General features: G+C 44.6%; 1 protein-coding gene across 2 annotated transcripts in view; it reads right to left on the reverse strand.

Moving 5' to 3' along the window:
- HNF1A (HNF1 homeobox A) overlaps window positions 1-12,633 on the reverse strand; it is a 30,960-nt gene that overhangs the window by 3,872 nt on the left and 14,455 nt on the right. The window contains exons 2-8 of one of the 2 annotated variants that reach the window (XM_066603624.1): window positions 8,250-8,449; window positions 7,988-8,174; window positions 7,123-7,331; window positions 6,737-7,042; window positions 3,778-3,966; window positions 3,581-3,702; window positions 2,439-2,553 (exon numbers count right to left, since the gene is read on the reverse strand). In XM_066603624.1, coding sequence (XP_066459721.1) covers window positions 2,439-2,553; window positions 3,581-3,702; window positions 3,778-3,966; window positions 6,737-7,042; window positions 7,123-7,331; window positions 7,988-8,174; window positions 8,250-8,449 — 1,328 coding nt within the window. Of the gene's footprint in view, window positions 1-2,420; window positions 2,554-3,580; window positions 3,703-3,777; window positions 3,967-6,736; window positions 7,043-7,122; window positions 7,332-7,987; window positions 8,175-8,249; window positions 8,450-12,633 lie in introns of both variants that reach the window. The other variant, XM_066603625.1, reaches the window with a different exon arrangement.

Below are 12,633 nucleotides of genomic sequence, written 5' to 3' on the forward strand. Positions count from 1 at the left end.
GTCATTCACATTCTCTGGTACAGTGAATGTGAACTACTGAACAATTTGCGAGCGAACAATTTATCTGCCTGTATAAACAGGCTGCACAAGCGAACTCTGTCATCGTTGACTCGTGTGAACGATAAATCACTCTGCGTAAAAGGAATCTTAATCCCCATTTACACTGAAAGATGATCGCTCAAACAACAGTTAGTGACTGTTTTGAGCAATCCTCTTTGCTTAAGTTAAGTAGCTAATTAGTTACTTAAGAGTTAAATGCCGGCGGATAGGGACAGCTCTGAGAACAGCAGCTGCTCTGTATATGCAAACAGCTGCTTTATTCTCGGTGCTTTTTCAGCTGGTATCCCGCTGAGAACTTAGCATGTGGCACTGATAAGAACCATCACTGACTTTTAGCTCGCTAAAAATCAGTGATGAACAGTGCACGATGGCAGCGTGTTTAGATGCAACAGTTATTTCTCAAAAGATGGCTTTTGAGCGCATTTTGAGCAATTATACTTGTGTCTAAATGGGCCGTTAGTCATGTTGCAGAGTTGGACATTGACTGATAGGGTAGCTACCTTCCAATAGGTGGTGCTATAGAGGTATTTTTCCATCTCCCATTTGTATACCTTATTTTTTCTGGGAGCTTTGCTTGGCCTATAAGGGCTCATGTCCACGGGCAAAAGAAGAATTAAAATCCGCAGCAGATTTTAACTCTTCTCCTGCCCGCGGATCTGCACCCCATAGGGATGCATTGACCACCCGCGGGGTAGATAAATACCCGCGGATGGTCAATAAAAGTGATTTTAAAAAAAATGGAGCATGAAAAAATCTGGACCATGCTCCATTTTCGTGCGGGTCTCCCGCGGGGACGGCTCCCGCGGGCTTCTATTGAAGCCTATGGAAGCCGTCCGGATCCGCGGGAGACCTAAAATAGGAATTTAAAAGAATTTACTCATCCGGAGCGGGCGGGGAAGGTCTTCTCTTCCTCACGGCCGGATCTTTCTTGCTTCAGCTCGGCGGATGTGCCCGGCGCATGCGCGCGGCAAGTCGGCGACGTGCCGCCGGCGTGACGAGTTCATCCGCCGGCCGAAAAAGAAGATCCGGCCGTGAGGAAGAGAAGACTTTCCCCGCCCACTCCGGATGAGTAAATTCTTTTAAATTCCTATTTTCAGCGCTCATGTCCGCGGGGCAGGAGGGACCCGCTGCAGATTCTCCATGTAGAATCCGTAGCGGGCCTGATTTTCCCCGTGGACATGAGGCCTAAGACTCCGGACGCCACCTTGGTGCTCTCCAGCACACTACATTATGTGTTATCTAAAAATTAAGCTAGTACCCATTCATTTCTATATGAAGCTAATACAATTTGGACCCCTGCCTTTTAGGGCTCATGTCCACGGGCAAAATGTGATTTAAAATCCGCAGCAGATTTTAACTCTTCTCCTGCCCGCGGATCTGCACCCCATAGGGATGCATTGACCACCCGCAGGTAGATAAATACCCGCGGATCGTCAATAAAAGGCATTTAAAAAAAAATGGAGCATGAAAAAATCTGGACCATGCTCCATTTTCATGCGGGTCTCCCGCGGGGACGGCTCCCGCGGGCTTCTATTGAAGCCTATGGAAGCCGTCCGGATCCGCGGGAGACCTAAAATAGGAATTAAAAGCATTTACTCACCCGCAGCGGGCCGCGAAGCTCTGCTCTTCCTCACGGCCGCATCTCCCTTGCTTCGGCTCGGCGGATGTGCCCGGCGCATGCGCGCGGCACGTCGACGACGTGCCGGCGACGTGCCGCCGGCGTCAGGAATTCATCCGCCGCCCGAAAATGAAGATCCGGCCGTGAGGAACAGCTGACCTTCGCCGCCCGCTACGGATAGGTAAATGCTTTTAAATTTCTATTTTCAGCGCTCATGTCCGCGGGGCAGGAGGGACCCGCTGCAGATTCTACATGGAGAATCTGCAGCGGATCTTATTTTCCCTGTGGACATGAGGCCTTAGTTTTGATAGATGGTACAGTGAATGTAAACTACTGAACTACGGTTTCTTATCAGTCATGGCTCACGCCCACAAAAGTCTCAGTAAAATACTGCAGGTCTCCCCATAGCGGTTTACTGATGTTTATAAACACCCGCTCTGCCAGCAGAGACTGCGTATAGCTGCGAGTGCGCCGTGCCTGCCTGGAGATCACACGAATGCACAGTGTGACTTTTTTTTTTTAAGTCCCGCTCTGTTTTACAGGGGCGTTGTGTATTAAAATGCCCCCCCCCCCCATACGCAATGTATTGTGTATAGACAGCGTTTTCAATGCTGCCTATATCAATGTAGAGGGCTCACACATCGTGGTACACAGAGAAATAGAGCATGCTGCCATCTATTTCTCATGTGCATCGGTGAATGAAAGTCCACGTGTAATATGCGGTGAGAACACGGTCGCGGACATGAGCCCTTAGCCTTACCAGTTGGGCTTGAAGAGAGTCGGTGGCTGGGAGCGAGATGCAGGATGCCGGAGTCCTGACTCTGAAGCTGGGAACTCTGGGAATCTCCCTGCACACTAGAGTGCAGAGAATGGATCTGTGGAATGGAGAACATGTATGTAAATCAATCATATATAAGAAGTAACCTTTGTGAATGCCCTGCAAGCTTGTTTTCACATCCCTTCCAAAGGGAGAGATTGTTAACAATAAGTTTGTTAGGGAGTTATACACGGACCTGCCAAATTCATGGGACAGGAACTAATATCTTCTAGGACCCCCTCTAGCTTAGCAAAGTGCAGCAACTCGACTCTGCATTGATTCCATAAGTCCAGTTCGCAACCTCACAAGCCAAGGTGAGGGACTGTGTTCGGTCTCATGGTGTTAACAGAGGCATTCAGTGAGTCTTGTGCTCCCATGTTCCATGGAATCTAAAGAATGCTGCTCTGGCCTGCGGGATGTGTGTGAGGCCTCCCGCATTGAATTTGGATGTGGTTTCTGCCTGAGTCACTTGTTTGCACAGACAATTCTAGCCAGATGCCATCAGTTGCAATGATAAAAGCGGATTTCTGTGTTAAGGTATCCTTCCCCCCCACACACACACACACAGACATAACAAATCAGCACTAATTCACCTCTTCCCCGTCCCCTACTCGCCCCTCTTCCTGAATCTATTCTCCCTGTGATGTCACTTGGCAAGCTGAGCCCATCTACAAGCAAGCTGCAGCAGCCAATGACAGCACTCTGTGACCATGGCTTATTCCGTATCCGCAAGTGTGAATGAAAAATTGATAGTACATGCCTTTCAATGCCCATGTTTTACCATGGATTGTCTGCGAGGACACAGAGTGCACACTCTGCAATTCAAATCCGGACGTGTGAGACCGGCCTAATTTTGATTATTCGCGTCGCTTTGCCATGAGCATGCCGGCCAGTGTACAACCTCACAACTTATACAGGTCTCGGTGTTCCGAAGATTCCACATGAGGTAACTCTACTTCATAATAATGTCACATACTACCATCCCATGACTTTTGGCATGTATATTCCTTCATACGTATCTGCATGTAGAACCCAAACAAACTATGCTTTAGATGAGACAATAGGTGTAGTATGTGGACTCTTACCTGTTTGCTGGGGGTCAGACTCGTTAATGTTCCCAGGTTAGAGGTGTCAGTGATGACCATTGTTTGTGGAAAGAAGCTAGCAGATGCATACTGTGCAACATCAGGTTTATGGCCATACAGAGCTGTAGAAACAAATGCTTTTTTGAGAAAATCTGAAAATATCCCAATTTTTCCCAAACCTAATTTGCATCTCTTACCATGTGGAGACTGAAGCTGAGCCATTGTGGCCATGAATGGATTCTGTGTCATATGACCTTGGACTTGTTGTACTAATGGCTGCTGGTGGGAAGGATGGATTTGCTGGGAGAACTGAACAGGCTGCAAGGTGGTCAGACTGCTGCCCACACTGTTTATCACAGGAACACTCTGAGATTGGGATGCAAGACCTGAAATGTAAAGTTAGCTTGGAATAAAACGTTATTTTATTACTGTGCAATCTATTAGAAGTCTGGATATTTCCTATTGTCCAACTTCCATAAATAAAAACATAAAAGCAGACAAAATATTATAATTTTCTTTCGAATAATTATAATGGGAAACTTCCGTTTTTTAATTCTAGGCGAATTCTATGAATATTAAAGTGCCCTTCTAGGCTTCCTCTTACTATGGCTCGTTCCACATACTATATGTGGGGAAGTTACCTTAATCTTTTTTCTCACTAGTGCCTTAGTACTTTATAATCTATCTGCCCTTGCTATAATACAGGGTTATTACAAATGATCTTCCTGTTTTGAAACACTTATAACTCACATTTAATGACACTAAAATACATAAATTCCGTATAAATGGAACCAGAAACTCAAAAGATTTTGTTGAACAACATCAGAAATGGTTTCCACTTTAGGCCGGCTGTCCACGGGCGATGCGGTATCCCGCGGCGAAGCTCTGCCACAGGAGCCACCGCGCTGGAGCAGGAGCCGCCACCAAATCTCTGCCTATAAGCTCTATCTAATAGCATACAGCGAATTGCCCGCTGCAAGCGGAGAATCGTAACGATTCTCCGCTCGTGGACAGGTGCCGGCGCTTTCCATAGCAATGCTATGAGAAGCGTCGGCCAGCGAAATCACTGCCGTTGACAGGGAGCCTTAGAGGTCTTCACCGTAAGCCCCCTTTGTCATTTGACACAAATCAAGCCTGTAGTCAAGTTCCTGCCATATATGTTGTAGCTTATCCTGATTGACTGATGCAATGGCTTCTGTGATGCAGATCTCATGCATGGTGGGTGGTAAGGGTGGCATGTAGACGAACGCTGCCCAGAGAAAAAAATTACAAGGCATAAGGTCTGTGAAACGTAGAGGCCAAGAAAGAAGTTCACCATCGTCATGACCTGCACGGTCAATCCATATGTTTGGTAGTCCCCTATTGAGCTAATTTCTGACTTCAGTGTGAAAATGGAGGGGTGTTCCGTCCTGATGGAAGATGAAACCTTGGATTTCTTGTTCCAGCTGTGGCAGAAGCCATATCTGTAGCGTCCAGGTGCGAACTCCCGGTGATTGTTTCCTCATGACGAAGGGGCTGTACACTTTCCTACAGCTTATAGCGCTAAACACATTCACGTAGGGGGCATCTCACATACGCTCCCCGTAGATATGTGGGTGTTCCCCATCAGATTCTGATATTATGTTTGTTAACTGCCTGAAAGGCCTAAACACTAAAGACTCCATGACACCATCGGTTTCCATTACAGTTTGCATTCTCTCGCAGAAAGACTTTTGCCTCGCTTTGTCATCCGTTTTCAGGGTCTGTGAGAGCTACAGTCGGTAGGGATAACCTCACAAATGTTTGCACCGAAGCTTCCACACAGTCGGCTGCAGGACGTCCAAATCTCTGCTTGCTCTGATGGTGGTTTTCTGAGGACTTTGTGTAAAAGTCTTACTGATGGACCGCCGGATGATTTTCACTTACCGATGCAAACTTTTTCGAAACTTAGAAACTGTGTGCCCACTGGGTGGATCTACACCAAGCTTTTTCCGAATATGATGTTGCACGCTAATAACAGACTGGTAGACGTGAAAATCAAGAAAACAAAAAGCTCTCCGACCTTTGTTGGCAGCAATTATGTCTCATATCCCCATAGCAACAACTACAGCAGAATAAAACTATTTGGGCCACATTCAGCAAATCTGTCTAACAGTCAGTCTGTCCTGGTTGGCCATAGCAACCAATCACAGCGCAGCTTTTTACCTCAGCAGCTTGAGAAAGCTGTGCTGTGATTGGTTGCTATGGGCAACAAGGACAAACTTACTGTTAGACAGTTTTGCCGATTTAAATTTTTTGAGTTTCTGTTTACCTTGATATCCAATTTATGTATTTGAGTGTCAATAAATGTGAGTTATGAGTGTTTCACATCAGAAAGATCATTAGTAATAACCCTGTAGCATTCAGCTCTTCATACAATGATTTCCTGTAAAGCCTGTGATAGACTTTTGTGTATGCACAACAGCCAATGGGAGCTTCCAGAAGAGGGTGAGAAGAACAGTTTGAACCAATAATGAGGCACAGGGTGTGTCTCAGACTCCTGTAGACATTGTCGCTAAGCTATAGGCACAGATCACAGCTCTGCCCTAACAGAGCTGAACTGGAAAGTGTCGAAGGAGCAAAATTTGAGGATTAATAACTGGCAAGTTAGGGTCCTTTTACATAGCTCAAAATGAGCTGGATAATGAGCTTCACTCAACGAGATTGCCACCTGTTTATCTGACTTTCACACGGGGCACTTAAGACAGTATGAGACGCAAACGAGAATTCGTGAGTTTTACCCCCATACAGCTTCATCAGTGTTTACACAGGGAGATGTGCTGCCAATAATAATTTTTGGTACCGCATAAAAGATGCGATCAGCCATCAAATAAGTGATTGCTTGTTTTTCAGGTGATCGGCGGCACCTTTACATGGGCAGGTGAGCAGGAAAACAGAAGTTTGTTCACAATCATTTGGCCCTGAAGCATCCCCAAAAGGGACTAACTTTCATATAATTTATGAACTCATGACTGGACAGTCACTTTAATTGCTTAAAGATATAGTGTCTAAAATCTTTTAACAAAGAATTGTAAGATTCTACTCATTACACACAAAATTTTACAAAATTTCTATAGCTACAACAAATTTGTTCTATGGACTACATATTTGTTCAGAGTTGTTATACAGTTTCCTTACCTATGACTAAAGTTGAAGGGCCAGAATTGCTAAATGCTGGTCCAAGTGTTGCATCTGTGCCAATTGTCATGACACTGGGGAGTGAAGCCATAATGAGATTTTGTGCTTGGCTCAGTGTATGTTGTCCATGGTCCAGGCTATGCAGAGCAGTTAGTGTGCTGACAGGTGGAAGGGAGCCCCCTACTGTTGGAATCAACTTGTCACTGCTCATAAGATGGCTATGCTCCATAACAGACGGAGAGAGGCTTTGGCTGGTTACCATTGAGGTCCCTCGTTCATTGCCTGAGTCTTGGGAATAACGCAGACCTGTTGAAGGATAAATACTATATTAGTATGGGATGTAATAACTCATCAGATGCTTTGGGGGGCACAGACATGCTTGTTACCTGTTGCTTTGGCTGTAGGAAGATCGTGGGCTGACAGGGGAGGCGCAGAGCTCGGTTGACCACTATATGTGTCCATTGCAAGCTTGTGTCGAAATGCCTCTTCTTTACGCCGGTTTGCAAACCAGTTGTACACTCGAACTTCCGTCACCAGGTTAGATCCCAGTCCTTGAGCTTGTGATGGGGATACTCCTCTCTGCAGACACTCTGCCCTTGAGTCAACATAGGAAGATGATAAACTTTTAGTTAAGAAAGATTGGTACTAGAGATGAGCGAGTATACTCGCTAAGGCTAACTACTCGAGCAAGTAGTGCCTTAGATGAGTATCCTCCCGCTCGTCCCTAAAGATTCAGGGGCCGGCGGAGGGCGGGGAGGAACGGAGGGGCGATCTCTCTCTCCCTCTCCAGCAGCCGAATCTTTACAGACGAGCGGGAGGATACTCAGCTAAGGCACTACTCGCTCAAGTAGTTAGCCTTAGCCAGCATACTCGCTCATCTCTAGTTGGTACAAATTGTTATTGGGTGAAAATACGAAGGATGTTTTGTAAAACATACATACACGCTGCCTTTACCATGAAAACAGATCGGTGTATTTAGACATTCAGTATTGCAAAAATGTATTTAGAAATATACAAAAACTGTAGAAAGCCTGCAGAACAGCAAGCATAATGTGGAATGAATTACACACATCATACACCATGCAATAAATAAAACTTATTGGTGCTTTATTTCTCCCTGTATGTGTTTTTTTCACATAACAGACTCCTTCGCAGATGAGTTCTTCAACTTACCGAACTACAAATTTCACATAAGGATGTTTGCCTTATGTCTGTATTTTGCTCACAGCATGTCTCTGTGATGTTTTTTACCTGTTGCATTCCTCGACAAGTGCTTCGCGTTCCTCTTTGCTGGGATTCTTCTGTCGTTCATAAGCTTGGAACAGGATTTGTTGTGAAGCTGGACCCCACTTGAATCGGTTCCTTCTTGTTTTCTTATTAGGTACTTCATCACAAGACATATCATCTGACATCATGGTTTGGCCTGCATGTGTAAACTCTGTTATAAGAAGACAAGTATTAGGGGCCCGTATATCTTTCTCGCCAATCAGGTTTCTTATTTAGTCATACTCACGCCTTGCAATTTCTCGCTGTTTACCGACATACCAGGCATACAAGGCTGCCCGCTTTTGAGTTTTCATAGGTGTACCCTTGTTGAGGTGCTGGGATAAGTGCGACTGGTTGAGCCCTGTGGTGTCCACCACCTCCCTTTGAGGAATATTGTGCTGCTGTAGGTAAGATTTGACCAGTTTGGCCACATGCCATGGATCTTCCCTATAAGATGAAAGTCACGTAGTTTACCATATAAACCTATTAAATATGTAAATGAGCACAAACTCCTCACTATTCTGGAAATGGCAGTTGCACTCTACACAAGGCAGCACAGCAGACACATGAAGGCCACAGAATACTTGTTTGACTTCACTGGTTTTGTAGAGCCAGATACATCAGCTTATTTTATAAAATGGTCTATAAAAGTCATTGGCACCATAAGTCTTTCATTCCCCTTATATAACTTAACTAGGTATGTGGGAGTCTTAGCTCTCTTGAATGGACATTTTCTGAAAAGTAGCACCATAAGCTCCAAAATATTGATCTGATGTCTTAAAGAAGACGTTCTTTGAGATTAGCAAAATAGCACCATTCTTGGGCCCCCTGCACACGGGCGGAGGTTCTGCGGCGGGATTTCCCGCAGAATTTCCACCCGTGGCCGCTGCCATAGGATTGTATTAGAAAATGCAATTCTAGGCAGCCGGCCGCGATTTGTCTGCACAAAATCATGCGCGGAAAACAAATCGTGGCATACTCTATTTCGCAGAGCCCCGCACAGAAATGTCGCTCACCGGCCGCCAGCTCTGCTCTGTGCGTGCGCCGGCTGTCCGGCAGCCGGCACATCAAAGAGCCGGAGCCGCGGGAGAGGTGAGTGGCGCGCTGGTCCCTGCAGGGGCTCAGGTCTGGTCCCGCAGCAGGATCCGACCCGGCTGTCTGCAGGCGGCCTTAGGCTGGATGCATTTGAAGCGTACCCACATTTTCATGTGACTTCAGAATAAGCTGCTGTGTGTACATAAGGAATAACAGTATTTCTGGCCATTATATGATTTATCGTGCATTTTCATCAGTTTTTCCCTCTGCGGGCTATATTTTTAATTTTTAATTTCTCTCTGAGCTGGTTAGTGGAGACCAGCTTATATGATGTCTTCTATACACTGCACATGGAGAAAACAGCAGATTCTGCTCCCTAACTTTCTGTAGCGCACACACTGGGAAATAACAGCATAGAGAACACTATAGAAGTAATGAGCAATGTAGATGGGATTCTAGTGCTATAAATGACTTACCAATTAGCTGCTGCAATGTTTGTGTTATTCTCCTTCCCTTTTCTTCTACTTTCCATAGACTACTAAGGGCAGCATCAGTCATCACTCTCCTGACTTCTTATCAGTCTTGTTATTTCAGTTACTAGACAGACTTCAGTTGACAACAGGCAATGGATAGCAAATTAGAAGGAAGTGAAGTCCCTAATGGCCAGCACTTTAGAATGATCATTCACTACAAAAGCGTCACTTTGACTAAATAAAGTGATTAAAACTTTTGCTAGTTATAACATTGGCTATCATAATAACACAATAAACAAGGTGTCTCAAAGTGTAGTGACCATTTAGGTGAAAGCTGCTAGATTTCAATTCCAGACATGGATAAGAGTTGAGCTGTTTCTTTTTAAATTGCGTTTTGCAATGTCAGACGACACCTTTAATGGTTTTATATTTGTTCCTTTTAGTGTAGTTTTTAAAGGGTCAACAACTTTTCAACTTGTGCTTATATGATAGACAGTGTGATAACTAGCATAACTGATATCTATTTTCCTAAAATTAGATTTTGAGAAATCGCTCTCAAGTGCTGGTCACTAAGGGTTTCCCTTTCTCCAAACTTGCTGTCCACTGATTGCTATTAAATGAGTGAAAGGACACAACATCTTAGAACAAGATGGGGAGTGAGTCATCATGCTCATTGAACTGTGTCGAGAAACTCTCAGACACAGACCTGGTGGAGGAGTTAATGGTCAGTTATCTGCTGCTGTTTAATCACATCTACACTGCTTAGTAATGCTGTACAGTCCTATATGATGATGTTATTTAACCATGTGTGTGTTACAGACACTGAGAAACAAGGACCTGTAGTTCTCTGTGCCACAATACATAGAGCACAGCTGTCTCGATCAGGTACAGGTTCGAAGCCTCTTATTGTGACAAGTGTGGGCTGGGAGCATGGTCAGGGGAAGTCAAAGGTTGGTACACAGGTAATCTCGGTTGTGGTACAAGCTAACAGGCAGATAGCGGTGTTGGGGAAAGCCAGAGGTCGATACATAGAAGCAGCTATTTGTAGAAGGAGGAGCAGGAAGAAGAGCTTAACTACAGGCTGGGAACTCAATAATCACGGATGGAAGGTGCTAGGCCTGGTTATATAGGCTATCTAATCAGGAAGCAGGGTGGAGTTAATCAGGAATACAGGAGCAGGAATGCAGGAGCATAAGAGGTCCGGGTTTGAGTCCCGACAACAACACATTAGCAGAGAAAACAGTCCTGAGAGAATTGAGACTCACATACACCTTGCATAGGAGGAAAAGGGGACAAAATACAGAAAACAAGTCATATAATGGCCAGAAATACTATTATTCCTTATGTATACACACAGCAGCTTATTCTAGAAAGTCATCAAAAGTTATTTACTGCTTTAAATATATATATATGTGCATTATAACTTAAGAAAAAAAAACCTTTGTGCTTCTTAAATATACCAATATCAAGAGGTATTTGTGTTTTACACATTATGATAAAGCTTGACTGTATGAGTTTATTTTTAGCAGGCTACTTTCCATAATTTTTGATAGTTTTTTACTACACTTGGTTTTATTTGTTGTACATGGACAACAAGCATCACTTGGTATTGTTATACTAAGGGTAGTTTCATATCTGCGTTGGGGTTTCCGCTTTTCTGCTGCGTTCAGGGAGCAGGGAAGGGAATCCTTGCAGCCGAACTGTTCCATCTTTGGGCAGAACTGAATAGCGCCAGGCACATCCCATTAACTATAATGGGGTCCATGCGCTTTCTGCCTGGCTTTTGGATGGAAGGAAATGCGCTGCATGCAGCGCTTTTTCTTCTGGCATTTTGAGCCGGATCTGTGATGGAACCTCCGGCCTAAGGTTCCGACGCAGATATGAAACCAGCCTAAGTGTCTGCCATTTCTTCTCCACTTCAGAGCTGGATATAACACAGTAGATGTCTTAGTTATTATTCTGTAGGCTTCTTCTGTTGCAGTCCAAAGTGCAGTAATTCTGCATATCTAGAGAAACAAAACATTCTGGCTAGGGATCCCGTAATCAGGTTTGTAAAGAGCAAAGTGTCAACTGGATGTGCACTAAAGTGTCATTTGCCTTTTATGCTCTGTGTGATGTTAGAATGCATTAATTAATACACAGGTCTCTCACTAAATCAAGAAGATATAATTGTTTGCCTTAATCATAGATGAGGCTTCTTCATAATTAGAGAATGAGAATATGGAGATGTTTGCTCCAGCATGTTGTGATGGTCAATTCATTGAAAGATTTCAAAGGGAGTTTGAATTCCGTACTTGAAAGATATGTATTACTTGTAATGTGTACTAGATTGCTGGTAATGAAGAATTGATCCTAGGATTTATTATAATGGCCATACTTGGTGGCAGGAAGGAATCTTTTTCCTGCTAAGGTGAGAAAGAGGGCTAGTGCCTCTAGGGATTGTTTTACCTTCATCTATATAAAAACTGCGGTTGAATAGGAGTAAGTAGAAGAGTTTTCCTTAACACAGCTGCAAAATCTCCCATGAATATAAACCCCATTTTTTAAAATGGGGCCATACACATGAGCATTTTTTTTCTGCCTCACACCGCAATGTGAGAAACAAATCGTGGCATGACCTATCTTTGGGTGTGAACTTGCATTGCCCATTACTTTCAAGTGGGCCGGAGTCAGCATTGCACCGCGTGCTAGGTGCACGCGAGTGCGATGCCATGTCTCTCCATTGAACACAATGGGAGACACTCCATGATCCTCTGGTGCGGCTGACAGCCACGACGGAGAATCTCTACTTCCCCGAAGTGATGCGAAGTGGTTCTGTTGTAAAAAAGCCTCACATCCACGGGGAAAATCACATGTTGGCGAACGCAGTAACAGACCGGGATTCATGGGCTGATAAGGCACTCGTTCATGTGAAGTTAGCCTTAAAGGGGTATTCTCATTGCACGTTTTTATGGCAGTCCACAGGATATGCCATAAAAGTCTGATAGATGCGGGTTTCACCTCAGGGATCCGCGCCTAATTTGTCCCACTGCCCAGGCCACCAATGTGGTGGCCGCGAGTACGGAATTAGCTAAGCACCCATGGAAGTCAAAAGAGAATTACAGAAACAGCATAGCTCACTTT

The sequence above is a fragment of the Eleutherodactylus coqui genome, chromosome 5, assembly GCF_035609145.1.
Source record: "Eleutherodactylus coqui strain aEleCoq1 chromosome 5, aEleCoq1.hap1, whole genome shotgun sequence".
Taxonomy (NCBI): Eukaryota; Metazoa; Chordata; class Amphibia; order Anura; family Eleutherodactylidae; genus Eleutherodactylus; species Eleutherodactylus coqui.